Source organism: Crotalus tigris, unplaced genomic scaffold (assembly GCF_016545835.1).
Source record: "Crotalus tigris isolate CLP2741 ecotype Arizona unplaced genomic scaffold, ASM1654583v1 scf7180000018549.3470463, whole genome shotgun sequence".
Lineage (NCBI taxonomy): Eukaryota > Metazoa > Chordata > Lepidosauria > Squamata > Viperidae > Crotalus > Crotalus tigris.
In genome coordinates, this window is record NW_024097072.1 from 1963923 (window position 1) to 1985480 (window position 21558).

At 42.2% G+C, this 21558-nt stretch overlaps 1 protein-coding gene across 4 annotated transcripts in view; it reads left to right on the forward strand.

Annotated features, from left to right (window-relative positions):
• Positions 1 to 21558, forward strand: part of BMP1 (bone morphogenetic protein 1) — an 83561-nt gene that overhangs the window by 46015 nt on the left and 15988 nt on the right. For all 4 annotated transcript variants that reach the window (XM_039354258.1, XM_039354260.1, XM_039354259.1 and 1 more), the window contains 7 exons: positions 928 to 1106; positions 2544 to 2649; positions 9390 to 9514; positions 14151 to 14266; positions 17449 to 17551; positions 18650 to 18766; positions 19809 to 19954. In XM_039354258.1, the coding sequence (XP_039210192.1) occupies positions 928 to 1106; positions 2544 to 2649; positions 9390 to 9514; positions 14151 to 14266; positions 17449 to 17551; positions 18650 to 18766; positions 19809 to 19954 (892 nt within the window). The remainder of the gene's footprint in view (positions 1 to 927; positions 1107 to 2543; positions 2650 to 9389; positions 9515 to 14150; positions 14267 to 17448; positions 17552 to 18649; positions 18767 to 19808; positions 19955 to 21558) is intronic.

A 21558-nucleotide genomic window follows, 5' to 3' on the forward strand; every position in this document is an offset into this window, starting at 1 on the left:
TGGAAGGAGTACAGATAAGAGCAACAAAGATGATTGGAGGCCTGGAGGCGAAAGCATATGAACAGTGGTTGCAGGGATGGGATGTGTCTAGTCTAGCGAAAAGAAGGACTAGAGGAGATATGATAGCAGTGTTCCAGTATTTGAGGGCCTGCCACAAAGATGGGGGGGGGGCAATATAATTTCCAAAGCAACAGAAGACAAGAGAAACGATGAAAACTAACCAAGGCGAGAAGCAACCTAGAACTTCCTAATGATGAGAGCAATCAACCAATGGAACAATTTGCCTTCAGGAGTTGTGGGTGCTCCATCACTGGAGGCTTTCAAGAGAAGACTGGACAGCCACTTGTCTGGAATGGTATAAGGTCTCATACTCAAGCAAGGGGTTGAACTAGATCAGTGGTTCTCAACCTTTTTAATGCTGCGACCCCCCTCCAACCGGTTGTAAGTCGAGGATTACTCAACTGGTCGTAAGTCGAGGACTACTCAACTGGTGCAGCACCGTTTGCAGAATGGGACTTTTGGCGGGCTCAGCAGGGCAGAGACAGCCTGGACAATTCCTATTGGCTTTTGAAAGCCAATAGAATTAGACTCTATTCAAGAGAGTCTATTCTATTGGCTTTCAAAAGCCAATAGAATAAAAGGGAGTAGCACAGCTAAGGGAAAGGGGAAAAAAATGGCGGACTGCGTTGTTTGGCGACCCCCGTGAAATGGTCGTTCGACCCCAAATGGGGTCCCGACCCACAGGTGGAGAACCACTGAACTAGATGATCTCCAAGGTCTTTCCAACTCTGTTATTCTGTGTTCTAAAATGTTTACTTTTTAGAGCGCAGAAAAGCCTAAAGTTTGTTCCATGTTTTTCTGCTGAGACGTCCGTGGTCTTTATACAAGTAATGCATTCAACCTGATGATCAATTGTGTCCAATACAGGTGCTGTTCCTATGTGGGACGAAGAGGAGGGGGACCCCAAGCTCTATCTATTGGGAAAAACTGTGACAAATTTGGCATTGTGGTGCACGAGCTGGGCCACGTCATAGGTTTTTGGCATGAACACACACGTCCAGACCGGGATGAGTACGTGTCTATTTATCGTGAAAATATCCAGCCAGGTAAAAACTTTTTTCTTTTTCTTTTTTTCTTTGTGCATCCTAAACCAGACAGAAGCTTCCAACTTGGGGAATGTGAAAATTATTCTCTCCACCCCCCTGCCTTTGTAAAAATCCACTTGCGCCTGCATCCATTCCCTTCCGCACCTCTTTATTTCCTTTTCTTGCTAGTTTATTTATTCCCTTTTCCCCAAATGTTTTTTTCTCGTGTGTGTCTGGGGTTTACATATTCTTCCAAGATGTCTTGCATCCTGCCTGACAGATTGAAAGAATAGAATTTTTGTAGCTGGGGAAGAACCCCAAGACTGGCTGAGAGTCAGCTGAATTTGCTTATCTAGTTATATATCTACAAGTGCCTAGAATTGACTCAGCTTTTCTTTGTTTATCATATTTTAAAACTTCCCATCTCCTTCCCAGTGTACAAATAAAAGATTAAAAACGTAAAAAAAAAAAAATACAGGTAGTCCTCAACTTATGACCACCATTGAGCCCAACCTTTTTGTTGCTAAACAAGGCAATTGTTAAGTGAGTGATGCCTCATTTTATGACCTTTTTGCCACAGTTGTTAAGTGAATCACGGCAGTTGTTAAGTTAGTAACACGGTTGTTCAATGAAGCATTCCAGTTTTGTTCATGTGACCATGGGGATGCTGCGACGGTCATAAGTGTGGAAAAACACTTAAGCCATGACTTAAGTTTTAAGTCTTTTCTTTTTCAGTGATGTAACTTCAAACAATCACTAAACAAATGGTTGTAAGTCAAGGACTATCTGTATATAGAATTTAAAAAGAGGCAAGCGGTGTTAAAATTAAATTAAAGGCAGAGGGAGGACTTTCAGGATGCTAACCGGTCCAGTGGCTGTGCGCCCCGAGCCATGTTTTCACATCTTTCTGGACACCCCCCCCCCTTGTTTTTGGTGGGGGGAGGAATGTTCCCCCAAGGCAGAAGCAATGGCAGAGAAGGCTCTCTTCCTGGACCCCACCAGTGGTAATTCTTTGACTGACGGGGTCCATCTCACACCTTCGCTGCCTGACCAGGTGGGAGGGGCTGATTGAATGGGACAAAGACAGTTCTGTAGATAACCTGGTCCCCCTTTTCATGCAGGGTTATGGGCTCAGACCCTTGCTGTGTGTTTTGGGGATCACACAGGAGAAATCAGAGGCTGCCCATTAACAAGCAGGATGTGCAAGGGAAAACACCGAATCTCCTAACCCTTGGGGGACGGTATTTGCTCCAGACCCTTTAAGGCAGAGGTCTTCAAACTTGGCCTCTTTTATGACTTGTGGACTTCAACTCCCAGAATTCCTCAGCCAGGCACGTCTGCCTGGCTGAGGAATTCTGGGAGCTGAAGTCCACAAATCATAAAAGGGCCAAGTTTGAAGACCCCTGCTTTAAGGCTATCTTGCAATTTTCATGCTTCTACCTCTTGGTCCTTCTGCAGGGCAGGAGTACAACTTCCTGAAGATGGAACCGGAAGAGGTGCAGTACTTAGGCGAAACATACGATTTCGACAGCATCATGCACTACGCCAGTAACACCTTTTCCAAGTGAGACTCCCAATCAGTCTTGTTTTACATGTTCGCTTAGCCTGCGCACGTTGGGCTTATTTTTTTTCAGCTATGCTATGCTAGCTGAGGAATTCTGGGAGCTGAAGTCCACAAGTCTTAAAGTTGTCAAGGTTGCAGACCCCTGATGTAAGCTATCTGTCTTTTGGTCATTTATACCCCATACTTTGAACAGATAAAACTGTCAGATCAGGATATCGTGGTTTTATTGACTTGGATGGCTGCTTCTTCCCCAGGTCCAGAAAAGAGCCAGTTTATGCTGTGTAACTTACCTTCTGCCCCACTGAGATCTGTGCACAGAAGTGGGTGGGTGGGCTTTGGCGAAGGCCTGAGCAAGGGCTGGGAGCTTGGGAGTGAAAGAGACAGCTGCCTCACCCACAAGGAAGGGGATGCGCTGGCACCAGAAGGCAGCAGGATTTTGGGAACAAGGGAAGGGTGAGGGTTAGGGGCAACAAAGAGGAAATGTTATCGAATCTGTTTTCCTGTTCTGAAATGTTACAGAGTTGGGATAGTGTTCTAACAAACCCAAGGGTGTTTGCTTTCTATCAGAAGTGTGCTGGAGGATCATTTTGTGATGGCGACTGAAGGTGCTTTTTTTTTTTTTTTGGACAAAAAAAATACGTTGCCTGCTGGCTATTAATGCAACCGTCTCCTTGAAATAGTCCCAGCAGAATTTAAATCAGTGTCCACCAAACTAGGGGGGAAAGACCCAGGTTTGCCTCCTTAGCTTATTCATAATAAACCACGGAACAATCTTCCATAACTCATCTTGCTCGAAAACAGGAGCTAACTATCTCTTTTTGCATCGCAAGTGGGAACATCACTACGGCTTTCTAGATATCAACCAGACAGGGGTCCCCAACCCCTGGCCACAGCCCAGTACCAGGCCATGGCCCATTCGGAACTGGGCTGTGGAAGTGGCAGGCGAGCATGCGTGTGCACGCACAGCTCCACTTGCATGAGCAGCAAGCGAGCATCCCTCCCCCCACTGGTCCGCAACACCAGAAAATTTGAGGACCGCTGCTTTAAGAAGCTCCATGTTCTTCCTCCTTGCTCCGTTTTTTCTGCTGATAACAGTAGAGTCAAACAACAACTTGGAAAGGATCATATCTCTCCCCTGACCCTCCTCAACTATTTCCCACCCTGAACCAAATTAAGTTCACAGCTTTCGGCCAAATTACCTAATTCCACCGAACGAAATGTGATGAATGAGCAGAGAGATTATATGTAGAATCCCCGTGGAAAGGAAGGATCATAAACATATCTGGCATTTCCTGCTGTGGTAGCTCTTTCTTCCCAGAGTCAATAGAGGATTGTTCTCTAGGAAATAATCTCCAGAGTTTGAATGTCAGTAATCTTATACACGCAACGTTAACCCTTTCTCTGAGAATCTAATCAAAGCTACAGTTTTGTTTTGGCCTGTTGCATTCCATCTGCTGGCTTTCGAACCCTTCCACTCTTTGCAAAACATAAACCATTTAATACTCTGAATGCAGAGGCCATGAGCTCTCCCCTTGTAGTTCATGACAGCTAGTCCTCGACTTACAATCGTTAACTTAGTTACAACAACACTAAAAAAAGTGACTTTTGACCATTTTTCGCACTTAACTGTTGCAACATCCTCACTGGTCACTTGACCAAAATTCGGATGTTTGCCAATTGGCATGCATTAATGATGGTTGCGGTGTCCCAGGGTCATGATTCACCTTAACAACTATGTTGCTAACTAACTGCAATGATTCACTTAACAACTCTGGCAAGGAAAGTCTTTAAATGGGGCAAAACTCACTTAACAGTCTCACTTCACAACAGAAATTTTAGGCCCAGTTTGGTCATAATTCAAGGACTACCTGTGGGATGTCAAGACTTTGTGGATATAATTGACAAATTACAATCACATTGCATCTGACTTCCATGGTGATAGAATGAATAAGATGTTGGACTAGGACAGGGGTAGGCAACCTTGGCTCTTTTATGACTTGTGGACTTCAATTCCCAGAATTCCTCAGCCAGCCATGCTGAAGGGAAAGGGAGAGGTTTCCAAGCTGAGCCATGCTGACTCAGGAATTCTGGGAGTTGAAGTCCATGAGTCACGAAGGGGCCAAAGTTTCTCTCATGCTGGCTCAGGAATTCTGGGAGTTGAAGTCCACCAGTCATAAAAGAACCAAGGTTACCTACCCCTGGACTAGGATTTAGCAGACCCAGGTTTCAGTATGCTCAGCCATGGAAGTTTCTGGGCGACTCTGAGCCAGTCCCTGTCTCTGAGCTCCAGACTAGTCTAGTCCACTGGTGAAGGAGCTGGACTAGGAGTAGAAAAAGGCATGTTCCAGTCTGTGCTCAGCCATGGAAATCCTCCAGTGATTTTAAGCCAGATTTTCTCTGTAGGTCTAACCTATTTCATCAAGTTGCTACAATGGGGATAAAGTGAAGGAAGATCCCCATACAGGTTTTAGAAGGGAGACAAGCTGGTAATCTTATCAATAAATAAGTCAACTCAAAGAGGAAAGCCAACAGAGCTTAGCGTAGATTCTCAAACTGATCTTGCCTCCATTAGACATCATATCATGCCTTCGCTTGTTGTCTAGCTGCAGTGTTGCTTCCTTGGCCTCTTGTCTCTAGATTCATCTTTGTTTTTTGTGGCTGTTCAACCTTGTTCAGTGAGGAGGCTGGATTTGCAAGCAACATTAAGTGTCAGCATTAATGGCCACAGGCTGGGAAGGTGTGGCTCACTTGATGTTCATTCTTGCTCAGCAATTTTCTGCATCTCCGCAGGTTCGGGCTGGCATTGTCTGCATTATCCTGGATACTGAGGACATGCCTCTGGGTGTCACTTCTGAAGGTTCTTAACATCCATAAATCCTATTAAGCAATTCCCTAAAGTGTTTAAGAGAGGAAGGAAGCCAACTCAATGTCCATTTGAAGACACTTAATTGGGGCTTATTGAGATGACTTTTCCCAGCTCCCAGAGGTCTGCTATCCAGGGACTGCTATCTAATGATCTCCTCATGAAGAGCCTCTTTATGGAGCACTTGTGGGTGATCCTGCTTGTTCCAAAAAGGAATTCCGAGGAGGCAGTATATTCACTGGCTCTTTCCACCGTGTTTTCTGGATCTGCTTTCTGGGGGCCATCTTAGGTGCAAGTGGAAGTTCTCTTCCCTATCCCTCTACATGCATAGCTTTGGAACTTCATCAGCTGAAGATCCAAAGTGGACATGGAAATTTGCAATTATGACACAGTGTGATTTATTACCTTTCTCTCTCATTCCCTCCCTCCCTCCCTTTCTCTGTCTGTCTTTCTCATTTCCACCATCACAAACCCATTTTTGTCAATTGTGTCAGCAACAAGCTGCCTTGTTTGGAGAACCTGTATCACTGCGTTCCCAGATCTTCCAGGGTTTCTTCTGAAGAGCGTTACTCAATCCCACCAATTTTGTGAGCATCTTCCAAGAACATCTTCCTGGCAGTTTTTAAACTTGCTTAGGATATTAAAAGCCCAGCTGTCAGTTTGGCAAACAGACACATAGCTGTTTCATGGCTCTGATTCCAAGATTTACAGGAAATCTTCATGCCTGTTTCTATATGCTGATGACATTGTCTCTAAGATGCTATCGTTGTCTTTGTTAGACAGTTATTTAGAGAGGAGCCGGAAGAAGAAAAATGGTTTATCCAGGATGACGCACAGCACTTTGGGTGATGTTGATGGTAACCTCCCTTCATCAGACTTTCCTTTCTTCCTCCAGGGAATTTCAGTGTTTCAATTGATGTGTTTCAGTTGCTAGTTTAGATTGTTTGCCAAATAGAGGAAAGGGTAACAATAACTATACCAGGCCAGGAAAAAAAATCCTGAAAATCATTCACAGTGGAAGGATGAAAACTGTAGGTCACCAGAGAAAATAGCCTAAATAATCTTTCTTCTTCATTCCATTGTAAATTGGGAATCGTGGACAACAAAGATTCCATTGATTAAGTAATGAGACTTTGCGCGTTGGTTAAGAAAGAGAAACACAGTGCTTGGAAATTTATCTTCGTTTCTTTCTTCTCAGTGGTAAAGGAACTCAATAGTGTTACGGGATCTGGAATAATCTCAACATGATTGCTATAAATTCTTCATAGGCCTTAGAACTTAATCACAACATTATTATTTTAATAAAAGTTCTCCTTTTCCCAGTATTATTAGCTCCATTTTTATATCTTATATAAGTTGGGGAAAACGACTGTGGATTTTTAGGTTTGCAAGCTAGGGACTATGGCAAAAGATGGAATGGGCAAACTCAATACTAATAAAATAAAATCAATCCAGAATTACAAGAGTTAAAATAACTTCAACAAAAATGTGGCCATCAATAATAAAAGTAACTCAATGAAACAATTACTACAGTGTTGAATTGTCCCACAGCAATTAGTCCCACGGCGAGTTGGTCATGGTGAGTTATCCTAGACCCGACAAAAGAATCCAGGCAACTAGGCAACAAACAGTTTAATTCAGACAGCCAAAAGTGTCAAGCATAGACATAGTTTTAATAGAGCCATCCAACGAGAAGACAGAGGAAACAAAATATTTTTCATGTTGCCTTATGAAATAAAAAGCTTTATTAACCTTCCATTCCGTAGAGAATGTGTGCTTTTGGTTGGATGGCTCCCCTCCTTTTTCTACATATTTTCAGTCCTCTAAGCCTTCAATTCAGAGCCCAGTGCATTGTGTAGACATGATAGAATGTTACTGCCATTCACAGCATGGGACCAAATGTACTTAACAACCACAGGAGATTTGCTTAACAGACAGATGTGAGGTCATAGATCCATTGCATTCACATGAGTCTCACTTAATGGTTGCAGCACTTAACAATAGAGTTGCCATCCCCAATTGTAGTTGTTAAGTGAGGATCACCTGTACATTACTGAGGAAGGTTAATAGTCTCCTTGACTCCAAAAGGCAGAGTAGGTAAAAGTTTCTGTCAATGGGGAAAGAATAGAATAGAATAGAATAGAATAGAATAGAATAGAATAGAATAGAATAGAATAGAATAGAATAGAATAGAATAACTGGAAGGAACCTTGGAGGTCATCTAGTCCAATCCCATGCTCAGGCAAGAAACCCTATACCATTTCAGACAAATGGTTGTCCAACCTCTTCTTTAAAACTTCCAGAGTTGGAGCATTCACCGCTTCTGGAGGCAGGTTGTTCCACTGGTTAATTGTTCTAACTGTCAGGAAGTTTCTCCTTAGTTCTAGGTTGCTTCTCTCCTTGATGAGTTTTCATCCGTTGCTTCTTGTCCTGCCCTCAGGTGCTTTGGAGAATAGCTTGATTCCCTCTTCTTTGTGGCAGCCCCTGAGATATTGGAACACTGCTATCATGTCCCCCCTCGTCCTTCTCTTCGTTAAACTAGACATACCCAATTCCAGCAACCGTTCCTTATATGTTTTAGCCTCCAGTCCCCTGATCATCTTTGTTGCTCTTCTCTGTGTCCATCCATAAACTACGGGTTGAAAAGGAAAGAAAAATTGTTCCAGTCTCAAGTCCACTTGTGCATAACCAGATATGTTTGGAATAAACCAGCTGGACTTCTCTGGTCAGATGGGTCTGGAGCTCCTTTAGAACTGCTGCAAGAGCTTAAACAGTTCAGGCTTGTAAGATTTTGTGTGGTCAATTCCTTTCCTGTGGTGAGGATCCTGGATTTGTGCCCTTGTGCCATTCTAATTACAAGGGCATCCATGTCTGTTTTTAGTAACTCATCCTATGTTCTTGCAGCCAAGTTGGAATCCTTCATAAGGACAATCGGTTTAAAAATTACATGGAAACCTGGAAGAAGAAATGAATGAGCAAACGTTCTGATGTGGCCAAGAACAGGAATCAAGGCCTAAGTGAGGGATGCCCACAACTTTTAGATGCACCCAACTTGGAACTGATCTACTACAGAAATAGCTAATGACAATCCCACCACCCACCTTTTCTGTTAGCCTTCATTTCAGCTCCCATCTCTATTTGCAGAAAAGGAGCAATCATAGCAATATACACTTACAAAATGTAATGCCCTGCTAATAACACATTTGCAAAACCCAGTGCTCTACAGTCCACAAGTTAAGGGTTTACTAATATTTCTGTGATTACTAGATTACTGCTACTCTTGCTACCCAAAGAGACAACAATAGTGAATGAACTCCATCAGAATTTTCTAGAGATAGTAGGTCATGAGAAAGCTATTGAACATTTGGCCTATATAATATTTTTCGTTATTGTTCCAGTTCCAGAACAACTTGTGCATAAACAGAAATGCTTGGGTGAAATTCTTTATATTTCTTTAATCATTCTTTATCTTTCTTATTTCAAAATCCTTTGGAAATCCTTGAGATCAAAAGTTTGATATAGCTTCTCCTTCCATCAGTGTTAATCCCTGTAGAGGAACGATATCAAGACCACCACACTGATTGAAATGTGGGATTTCTTTAAGGCCACGCGTGAATAACTTTCCAGTTCTAAAATCAAACCAGTGCAAAAGGTATCTATTCTCTGGAAAAGGGGATAAATAAGAAAGTATGGATGCGTGTAAGTCCAAGGTCATGACAGCTATCCTCAGAGTTACTGTTTGTCTTGCAAAATAAACCCTCTCTTCTTTCCAGTTGGTTGACTTCCAATCACCAGTTATTTTATGCACCAACGTTTTTGGTCATGTCTGGGCAAGGCAGCTCAAAGCTGAGAATATTCTCCTGTGGTGTCTTTTCAGGGGCATCTTCATGGATACCATCCTTCCCAAATATAATGTAAACGGGGTGAAGCCTTCCATTGGACAGAGAATCCGGCTGAGCAAAGGAGATATTGCTCAAGCACGCAAGCTCTACAAGTGCCCTGGTGAGTATTGTTGGTTGCATGTTACAAAAAAGGAGCTTCGGGGTGGAGGTTCTGTTTTTAATTTAAAAGTTTCTAGCGAGCTAATTTTAAGTTTCATTGCAAGAGGTCTCACCGGTTCTTCTATATTTTATTTTTCTTAGAAAATGCAGTAGCGAAGGGAAAATTAAGTGATTTTTAACAGAGCCTTTAGATCGAGAATGCTCTCTATATAATTTCCCCGTCTCTCTCTTCTGTGTCTCTCGTCCTTTCTGCTGATTTAAACTCCTGCCATAGAATAAGACTGGTTTGTAGGCTTTGAACCTACAAAACAATCCAGTTTGACCGCAATTATGTCAAAATTTAATATTTCCCCAGTGAAAAATTTCCATGAGGAGGAAAACTTCGATCTATCCTCCTCATGCTAGTCAGCTTGATTGAAGCATAAGGTTTATATTTTTAAATGCAAGACCTCTAAATCTTACAATTAAATTTCACCTTGGTCAATACTACATTTCATGCTCTACTTTTATCCACTTCAACCATTTCTCCAACTACTTAGAATCGCTCCTCAAACCATAGCTTTGGAAGGGACCTTAGTGGTCTTCTATTCCAACCCCACGTCCAGCAGCATTACTCAGACTATCCCACATAGATAGTTGTTCAACCTTTGTTTGAAAATCTTCAGTGACGGAGCACCCATTAGTTTGAAGATCTGTGTAAAGTTTCCATCCAGTGGTTCTTAATAATAATAATAATAATAATAATAATAATAATAATAATAATAATAATATAAAAAATTGGAAGGGACCTTGGAGGTCATCTAGTCCAACCCCCTGCTCAGGCAGCAAACCCTTCACTATTTCAGACAAATGGCTGTCCAGTCTCTTCTTAAAAACTTCCAGTGTTGGAGCATTCACCACTTCTGGAGGCAGGTGGTTCCACTGGTTAATTGTTCTAACTGTCAGGAAGTTTCTCCTTAGTTCTAGGTTGCTTCTCTCCTTGCTTAGTTTCCCTCCGTTGCTTCTTGCACTGCCTTCAGGTGCTTTGGAGAATAGCTTGACTCCCTCTTCTTTGTGGCAGCTCCTGAGATACTGGAACCCTGCTATCATGTCTCCCTTCGTCCTTCTCTTCGTTAAACTAGACAGACCCAATTCCAGCAAGCGTTCCTTGTATGTTTTAACCTCCAGTCCCCTGATCATCTTTGTTGCTCTTCTCTGCACTCTTTCTAGAGTCTCAACATCTTTTTTAACTTGTCTTTCCTTTGGGTAAAAGTAAACATTTCCCCTCTCTAGTCATGTCTGAATCTAGGGAGGTGATGCTCCCCTTTGTTTCTTAGCCAAGGGAGACAGCATTATCCGAGGGGCAGGGAATGCTGTAACCTTCCCACCAAAGTGGTATCTTTTTATCTACTTGCATTTGCATGTTTTCGAACTGCTAGGAGATTAGGAGCTGAGGCAGGTAATGGGAGCTCACTCCCATCAGGCACTGCTTGGGTCTTGAACCCCAGCTGTCAGCTTTCCATTGAGTCATCATGCCCCCTACTGACAGCCATTAGAAGTCTGCTATCACAGTTCTCTCTCTCCTTTAGACTAAACTTTGATTTGTACACTGCGGTGTCCTGTCTGCTCTTTGGAGAGTTAACCATGGTAGAAGGTTCGTTTCCTTTAGATTATTGATATCGGCCTGTATAGCTAGCTAAACCCGGAATGTTTCCATCCTTCTGCTGTATCTTACAATCTTACATCGGATGTTCTTGCTTGACACAAGTTTTCGCTTAAGGTTCCAATCTTACCTCTCCCCCCCCCCTGCTTTTCAAATGGATACAAGCATGACATAAAGCAGGCCTTTGGAGCTGAATGGATGGCCGAGACCTTCACCCAGTCGGTTGGAGACCGTCCAATCCACACCAGTTTTGGCTCTCAAAATCGAACAGATGTCAGAACAGAAGGCAAAGAATCAGGAGCCAAAGACAGAGAAGTGTGTGAAACTCTTGCTTCCGGCTTGTTTCCCAAGACCTGATCTAGCTTGGCGTTTTCCAGCATCCATCCCCTGTTGGGTGTCTGTTTCCGTGGAGAGGACTGACGTTTACAAACAGAACAGAGTTGTTTTGCTAGTAAGGAATGTCGTGTTTCCTGCAGGAAATGCTTTGAATGGGTGATTGAGCCAGTATGAAGAAGAGGGGAAGAAATATAAGGAAGGGGATGGGACATGTGCGGGAAAATGATAGGGAGAAAACGAATTGCAGATGAAGGAAAGAGCTAGTTTAGAGTTGGGCCTATTAGAGCATTGAGGGCTATGTGCAATGCACTGCAGGTAGTCCTTGACCACAACTGAGCTCAAAATTTCTGGTTGCTAAGCGAGACAGTTGTTAACTGAGCTTTGGCCTTGATCGAGAAAATGTGGATTGTTTTTGACATGTCAGAGTGAATAACTCATAGTTCATTGTTTTATCCTTCCACATCTTGGTTCAAAGTCCAAGAATGTACAGTCACCCCATATGCCATTTGTCATGGAAATGTGGTCAGAGGCATGAGTCAAATCCTTGTTCCTCTTAGACATTTCCCAAGCCCATTTGTGAGAACTTACATGAAATTCCTCAGAATTCCCAAATGTTCTCTAATCGCCTGGGCAAAAGAGCCCTTCAAAGATGATTAAAAAAAAAATTAACCTCTTGTCCAAAGGTCACCCAGAGAGCAAGATATAATCTGAAACATGTTTTCCTAAGAAATCAACAGGTTTCACATTTAAAAGTCCATATAACATTATTTCAATGAAAATCATAATCAATCCAGAACAGTTTCTTTTTTAAAAAAAAAAAATAGCGCTTTACAAAAGTACTTTATCTCAGATTGGGTTAAAGATTAAAAGTCAACTTTTCTAATTAGGATAAATTAATTATTTTGACCTGCTCTAGTCAACTTTTTTTAAAAGGAGTCATAAAGGAGACCCAAGCCATTGTTCAAATTTCATCTCCAGAACGTATTTATAGGAGAAGAGGCAGAGACTGGGGGTGGAGTTAAGAAAGATATCAGTCTGGCGTTGTTAGGTTGCCACAAGGATCCAATTTTTGCCCTCCTTGAATTCCACTGACTCTTCTCTAGTGTCTTTTGTAATCAGAAATCAACACTAGGTCAAAGGCATACACACACAGCATCACTTCTAATCAAGCCTTCTCCAGCAAGACCATGTTCCTTTCAGATGGTACTCAGCAGAAAAACTATACCAGTCCCTAATAATAAGTGAGATAAAACTTTGATTTTGGGTTCGCTGACTAGATAGGTTTGGCGTTATAAAAATGGCTAGTATATATTACTGTATAAAAGTAAAAAGTTGAAGTTTCATGTTATGACCTTATTCTACAGCACCAAAAGGTGTTGGAAGTCAACCCTTCCCCCCCTTTTCCTTCTACCCTACGCTTTTCTCTCTTCTCCTTGCCCTCCCCTATTTTACTTTTATTTTCATTTTCCTTTGTATTTTTCTATTTTATGCTTTGATAAACTAACAACATATTGAACCTAGTAATGAGATGCTAGGAGGCAGAAGGAGTTGACTCCTATGTCTAGATCAGAATTAGCAGGGAATGGGAACTTGGTTGGTGCCATCATGGACCATGGCATTCATGCTATGTAGAGCCTTTAAAGTCCTGGATAAGATTGGTGCTCTGGCATGTCTGGAAAGAAAAGGGAGAGAGAAAGAGGATCTATTTCTAAGAAGATGCTGGAACCCCTGGTGTTTTGCTGTAAAAGGAGGAATGCAGGAACAGAAGAGAACATGAAGAGTCTTGTAAAGATTTACATTGACTGTGCTCAAGTCTTGACTTCTGTCACTGTGGCAACAGAGCATCAGGCTGGGTTTCCATAGTTACTTTCATTGCTGCAGAACAAGCTATAGATTCTTTGGGAGAGGATTTGAGGGGGGCTTATCTCAAATGAGCCAATTTTAGGAGCAAAATGAGAGATAAGAAATGCGTAGCGGATGCAGTTCATTGGAGGAAGAATAGAGTAATTCTGTAATCCCTCTACACAGGTATCTTGGCTAGGATGATGTAGGAACCAGTGTTGTGAAAATACATGCTTTTCTTTCTCAATGCACAATGGCAAAGATAGGATGGAAATTAAAGTATGTCGCCCGTGCCTGGACAAATCTCAAAAACCAGAGGAGAGGAGGAACAGGAGAGCTAGTCATAATTTGTTGATCCTGTCCCCGAGGAGGCGAAAACACCTTGCAAAAGTAATTCCGATAAAACTAAACTATTTGCATAAGGTATGCCTTTTGCAAGGCTGTATGTTTTTTGTAGGGGAAATCATTGTGTTACCTTAGCAGGGGTTTTAATTGCAGAAAGTAGTTTTGTGTGCAGACCTGATTAAAAGAGCCTCGTCCACATGGTTATAATGTACGGCTAGCTTTCTAACTGAACTGAGTTGTACAACAGGAAATACTCTAGAAAAGAGTATTTCCCATGACGATCTGGCAATGCCTGAACTCCGAAAACAGCACGTCCAGTTCCTGAAATTACAATCGCTTGGATTTCCTTAGGAATATGTTTTTTAGGGGATCCTAAATTTGGGCAGCGTCCTAACGAAGTTTTTATTACTCCATTTGTTTGTTTAAATATATTTTTGTGTTTCCTTTTTAAAAAAAAAAAATTCTCCTGCAGCTTGTGGAGAAACCTTGCAAGACAGCCAGGGCAATTTTTCTTCGCCTGACTTTCCCAATGGATATACCGCGCACAAGCATTGCATCTGGAGAATATCAGTCACTCCAGGGGAAAAGGTAGATGCTGGTTTAGTTTATGTCCAAACTATCTTACGAAATGCTGGCCTTCCTGTCCTTTGCCAGTAATGCTTTCTCTTGGGTGTTATTGTCTTCTGTTGATGCTATATAATGCATCCAACCACATTATTTCACGCAATGCCGATTACAAGTACCGTATTTCCCCGGAAATAAGCCCCACCCCCAAAATAAGCCCCAGTTAAGCTCGTCAGCCAGAAGGACACATTTAATACCCTATTTCTCCAAATATAATTTTCCCTAACTGGAAAATAAGACCTAATGCGTCTTTTGGAGCAAAAAGTAATATAAGACCCGGTCTTATTTTCGGAGAAACAGGGTAATCTTTTACTTACAGCCACAATTCAGCTCCACATTTCTGTTGCTAAATGACACAGTTGTTAACTGAGTTTTGTCACATTTTGCGACCTTTCTTTCCAGAGTTGTTAAGCGAATCGTTGCAGTTATTAGTCACACGGTTGTTCCTTGTTTACTTCTCTTTTTAGAAGGTCTCAGAAGGGGATCACATGACCCCAGGATGCTGTGACTGTCATAAATGTGAGTCAGTCAGCAAGAGTCTGAATTTTGATCAGGTGACCCCCTGGGGGATGTTAAAAATGGTTGTGTCAAAACTGATCATAAGTGGCTTTTTTCAGTGCCATTGTAATTTTGAGCGGTCACTAAAAATGTTGTGAAGTCAAGGGCTACCTATAAAAGCTAAATCATGTAACTTATTCTACCTTTTCCTCCTTAATAGATTATTTTTCTAGTAAGAAAAAAAGAATAGAAGAAGCAGTAAGAAATCATAGGTGAGCTAGTAACAAAAGCACTTTGTTACGAAGCACTTTGAAAAAGCACATTAAAGATTAGCTGTTGGGATCTGAGTCTTATTCGTTGAAGTTAGAGCCATTTAAAAGATGAACCAGTGTAACTTAAGGTCACCTAAACAACAGTTTAAACTGGGTCTGTCAACTGAGGCATATACTCTCCTCTTTTTCTTTGCCAAAAACTGTTACAGGGAAAAGTATTCTAATGTATTACAGATGTTTTTTGCACTTCAACTCCCATAAGGCCCAGTTAGGATGGCAAATAGCAAGGCATGATGGGGCTTATCCAAAACATATGGAGGACATCAAGTTCCCTAATCCTGATCCCTTCCTTTCTTAATTCATTTTTAATATTGCTTCTGCTATCATGTTTCCTCCTCCTATTTTGAGAATGCAGAAAAAAACAAACAGAGAAACAGCTGGAGACAGTTCATCATCCTGGAATATAAACCTATTGTAATATTGGAAAGCCAAGTTGTCAATCACTTGCCCTAGGAAGAAGAGTTCAAATCTACGTTAGCATATTTCATATATTTTTTTTTCCCCACATCCATTACAAAGATGTGTACATCCTCCTTCCAAAATCCGAGCGAGGAGAAGAAATAACAGATGCTATATTGCATTCTGTCAGTACTTTAGGAAGACAGAAGACAGTAACTTACATGTCTTCCGCTTAGGCACTTTAGACATATTTGCTATCTCATGCGATGCTGTAATGTAATTCAACTGGATTATCTCTGTTTTCGATGGCTTGGGAAAGTATATTCTTCCTGGTAAAGCCTCCAAGTCTGCAGTCAGGCGATTCTGAATCAGGCCTAGCGATTGTTTGGGACCGTTTTTAGATTACGGCATCTAAATGACTGCTGGTTTGGCACAGCTTAATTGTCTGGCTCAGGAATGTCGACACATACAAAAGAACATAGACATAGTCCTTGACTTACAAGCAGGATTCAGCTCCTCATCTCTGTTGCTAAGCACCTCTGTTGCTAATTAACTGAATTTTGCCCCATTTTACAACCGTTTGGGCCACAGTTTTTAAGTGAATCGCTGCAGTTATTAAATGAGTAACACAGCTAAGTCAATCTGCCTTCCCTGTTGACCTTGCTTCTCAGAAGGTCACAAAAAGAGATCGTATGACCCATTTATGACACTGCAACCATCCTAAATATGAGTCAGATGCCAAACATCTGAATTTTGATCCCGTAACTACACAAGTCGTAAATGTGAAAAACAGTCATAAGTCACTCATGTGACTGCATTTTGAAATGCTTTTGCCAAAACCCAACCATTATTTCTGGGGGGTTTTTTGACAAAAACCACGCCTATAGCAAATCATTGGTTTGTTTAATGACTGCTGTGGAAAAAAAAAAAGGTCATAAAATTTGGTCATATAATTATCATGACTTACGACTGTGATGCCTCTGCTTTTTAGCAGAGACATCACCCTGCCAACAAAAGTGTGTATAGTCCAGGCCATGGTTTTCCTAGTTGCAATGTATGGCTGTGAAAGTTGGACCATAAGAAAGGCTGAGCGCAAAAGAATTGAGGCCTTTGAACTATGGTGCTGGAGAAGACTCCTGCGAGCCTCCTGAACTGCAAGGAGATCAAACCGGTCAGTCCTAGAGGAGATCAACCCCAACTGCTCTTCAGAAGGCCAGATCCTGAAGTTGAAACTCAAGTACTTTGGCCACCTAATGAGAAGGAAGGATTCACTGGAGAAGAGCCTGATGCTGGGAAAGATTGAAGGCAATAGAAGAAGGGGACGACAGAGAATGACGTAGCTGGATGGAGTCACTGAAGCAGTAGGCATGAGCTTAAATGGACTCCAGAAGATGGTAGAGGACAGGAAGGCCTGGAAGAACGTTGTCCATGGGGCCGCAATGGGTCGGACACGACTTCGCAACTAACAACAATGACTGTGATGGGCAGGATCCATTACGGTTGTAAGTCAAGGACTACCTGTACTTACTATATTTTGGCATAGAAGAGGAATGCTGTTTAGGACTTGGAAAGCAGATCATTAAAGGTGTAAGAGACAACCAGGCTGAACCCGAGGGAGGGATCAAATGCCATCAGTCATGGGTCCCATCACACTCACAAGAAGCCCATCCTACCTTGAATTCCTTATCTACCGCCAAATTGCTTTGACTGTTAGTAGTTCAGATTCTTGTCGAGAGTGTAAGCTTGCAATCAATCTTTATACCTATTTGAACTTCCTGGATCTCCTGATTTCTCCGATGGCTTAGGTCCCTCAAAATGGTAACTCATGAAAGAAACAGAAAATATAGAGAGTATGCCATAATAATATTTAGGACCCACTTCCTACTCAGGGTGGCGTGACTTCTGCTTGCTTTCCAGATCATTCTGAATTTTACATCCCTGGATCTATACCGTAGCCGGCTATGTTGGTATGATTACGTGGAAGTGAGAGACGGATTCTGGAGGAAAGCTCCCCTGCGAGGTAATCAGTGAGAACGTATTGGTGGCCCTGCATGTGGCCAAATCTCATTGAGGAACATATTTAACAATCAGAACATCTCCCAGATTCATTAACTGACTTTCTTCCCGTTTGCAGTTGTGATTTTTCTTTTCTTTTTTTTTTTTTGGTTTGTTTGTTTCATGGCTTAAAAAGTTTTGGTGAGCATAAGTAGGGATTTGAGGCATAAGTGCTTCCTCATTTGTTGAAATACAGTAATAAAGGTAGGTAAATCTAGTCTGAGGGAAAAAATGTTTACATATCTCTGTGCTGCAGTCATTCCCTAAATACTCATTATTTTCACTTTTGACAGTTAAGTTGGCTTCCTTTACATCTGGACTGAGGTAACCTAGATAAGATAGGAAGATTGAAAGTCTCTAGCTGGTTTATGACTCATGTGCCTGAGCCATTCAACACTCAGGGCCTCATTCAAATGCAGTTCCCTCTGGATCTGAAAACTGCATTTAATCTAGGTTTACTCCTTTAACTTTTTTTTTTGTTGAGCCTTAACTGTTGTTCTAAACTGTAACAAACTTGCATTCTCAATCAAACCACGATGCTTCATCAAGACAGTTCCTTTTTCCTGCCTTTATTCTTTCAATTTGTCCAGGTACTTATGGATAATGTTATCATCATCATTTTGGAGGCGTCACATTTTTTTTTTGTTTTTTTACAAATTAAAAGACGTAAAGTTTACAAATATTCTTTACATTTGCCAGGGTGGGGAGATGATCCTGTTTCCAAGATCCCACTTGCATGAAACTTTGACAGGGGAGGAAGAGGTTAGACCAGGGATAGGCAACCTTGGCACCTTCATGACTCGTGGACTTCAATTCCCAGAATTCCTGAGCCAGCCATGCTGAGGGGAAAGGGAGAGGTTTCCAAGATGAGCCATGCTGGCTCAGGAATTCTGGAGTTGAAGTCCACGAGTCATAAAAGAGCCAAGGTTGCCTACCCTTGGGTTAGACAGTTGATCAAAACAAAAATATGTGCCATTCTGCAATCAATGCTTTACCGTGACATAATAAACAATCATGATAAACCCAAGTCAGTAACGTGTCTGTTTTTTTTTTTTTTCTTTAGGTAGATTCTGTGGAAATAAACTCCCGGAATCGATTCTGTCTACCGACAGCCGCCTCTGGATTGAATTCCGTAGCAGCAGCAGCTGGCTTGGCAAAGGCTTCTTTGCAGTCTATGAAGGTAGAACCGTTTCCTTTTTAGTCCAGGCAAAGTAATTTGGGGCACAGACAACAGAAACAAAGGTCAAAGTATAACATTTAGAAGGGAATTAACAATTAGGTGCACAATGCCTTCTAACTGTTCCTTGTAAGCACCTTCTGTGTAAAAGAAACATTGCTACCCCATTCTGCCTGTTCTCCAAACTATTGATGCCTTCCTTAAACTTGCCATCATTCCAGAATTCCATGGTGTCCACCAATCCACCACTTCCCTCTAGAAGCTGTGGGTGCTCCAGCACAGGAGGTTTTTAAGAAGAGATTGGACAACAATTTGTCTGAAATAATAATAGAGCTTCCTGCCTGAGCAGCAGGTTGGATTAGAAGACCCTCAAGGTCTCTTATTCTGTTAATCCAGATCTTTTGGTTCCCTGTGTTTCTTTAATGGTACCAATAGGGGAGAGAACATGTTGACATGTGGGGTCCTTGAGTCTCTCTGGGTTGATATGTGGTGTCCTTGAGACTCGCTGAACTTGGTGTCCCGAGGGTGCTTTATGAAAGGCAATTGGACTTTCTTGGGTTTTTTTCCTTGAAAACTTTTTGCTTCTCATCCCAGAAGCTTCAGTTCATGAACTGAATTTCACTGCTTTTACCAGCCCTGTGAAAACAGGTCAAAACTGGTGCCTCTCAACTCAACTTATGGGTCTAATGTGACATTCCATTAAGACAGCCAGATGGACATCTCTCGGGATAGCTGATGGCAAGTCTTTTCTCTGTAGGGCTACAGAGAAGTCACCAATACACTTCTCATGCCTCTATGGTTGCTCATCTAGTCCGTGTGACGAAAGAGTTGGACATGGACCAGGAAGATTTAGATTCAACTTCCACCTAATTGTGATGCTCACTAGATGACTTGGGGTTTCTTTGCTTTTTCAGTCAGTTTCTTTTAACCCAACCTGCCTAAAGGGGTCAATTTTGTGGGGATGAAATAAAGAAGGACCCCTTGGTGTAATTTGCCTTCAGCTCTCATGGAAAAGCTACCAATGCAGTAAATATTCTTCTTCCAGCCATCTGTGGAGGAGACATGAAGAAAGACAATGGGCACATCCAGTCTCCCAACTACCCCGATGACTATCGGCCCAATAAATTGTGCACTTGGAAGATTACTGTTTCGGAAGGATACCACGTCGGGCTCACTTTCCTGTCCTTTGAGGTATCAGAAGAACTCCTGCAGCATTTTAGTACATGCACTAAGATCACTACACCATAATGTCAGGCTTGAGTTTCTCCCATTTATTAAGCCAAGCAAGACTGCAATGATTCTCACAGCCAAACTGGCTGAGCATTCGGTATGTCTATACATTAATGAGGGGAGGAAAGCTAAAATTAATTATAATTAGAGCTTTAGCGGAGAGGGGAAAGGAGAGTCACATCCCTTTCTTTAAATATGGAAGGACAATGAAGAGTTGGAGAGAAGCAGTAGGGTCCAGATAGTCCTTGACTTACAACCACAATTGAGCCTGAAATTTCCCTTGCTAAGTCCGTCGTTAAGTGAGTTTTGCCCCATTTTACAATTTTTCTTGTCACGGTTGTTAAGTGAATCGCTTAAGTTAGAAACACGGTTGTTAAGTGAATCGTTAAGTTAGAAACACGGTTGTAAAATGAATCTTGGCTTCCCCATTGACGTTGCTTGTCAGGAAGCCCCAGAAGGTGATCATGTGATCCTGGGATACGGCAACCGTCATAAATCTGAGTCAGTGGTCAAGCACCTGAATTTTGATCATGTGACCATGGGGATGTTGCCACGGTCATAAGTGTAAAAACTGGTCGTAAGTCACTTTTTTCAGTGCCACTGTAACTTCAAACAGTCACTAAATGAATGGCGGTATATTGAGGGCTACTCGTAAAGAGGATGCAGAGGTGGACAGAAAGAGAGGACCTGCCCTCCTCCTCCCTTTTAGCAGGAGAGGAAGGCTCTACCTTTTTGCCTCTAGACCAGGGGTAGGCAATCTTGGCTCTTTTATGACTCGTGACTTCAACTCCCAGAATTCCTGAGCCAGCATGAGGGAAACTTTGGCCCCTTCATGACTCATGGACTTCAACTCCCAGAATTCCTGAGTCAGCATGAGGGAAACTTTGGCCCCTTCATGACTCGTGGATTTCAACTCCCAGAGTTCCTGAGCCAGCATGGGGGGAATTATGGCTCCCTTCATGACTCGTGGACTTCAACTCCCAGAATTCCTGAGCCAGCACGGCTCAGCTTGGAACCTTCTCCCTTTCCCCTCAGCATGGCTGGCTCAGGAATTCTGGGAGTTGAAGTCCACGAGTCATAAAAGAGACAAGGTGGCCTATCCCTGGCCTAGATCCATCCAGTTAAAAATGACTTCTCTGAAACCCCTGTCTGAATTGAGAGCCAGGACTGCTGTGCCCATTTAGATACCATGCTCCATTTAACGTCACATTGTGACTGGTCCTCAATCCCTTCTGGATTGTCCCTACACCTTTGAAATGGTTGCTTCAATTGTAATGCCTGAATGGGATCTCCATTTTCTGAGTTAGTCAACAATGTGAAATCCAGTATCTAGAATAGGGCTCTCCAAACTTGGCAATGTTGTGGACCTCATCTTCCACATTCCTCAGCCTGCTATGCTGGCTAGGGAATTCTGGGATACAAAGTCCACAAGTCTTATGTTTGCTAAGTTTGAAGAGCCCTGAGCTAGAATGTTATTTATCTGATGTCTTAGGACTGATCTGCTATCCATGCCTAAAAGTTAGGTTAACTTCATAAAATACAAAGGATAATCTTCCTGGAGCTCT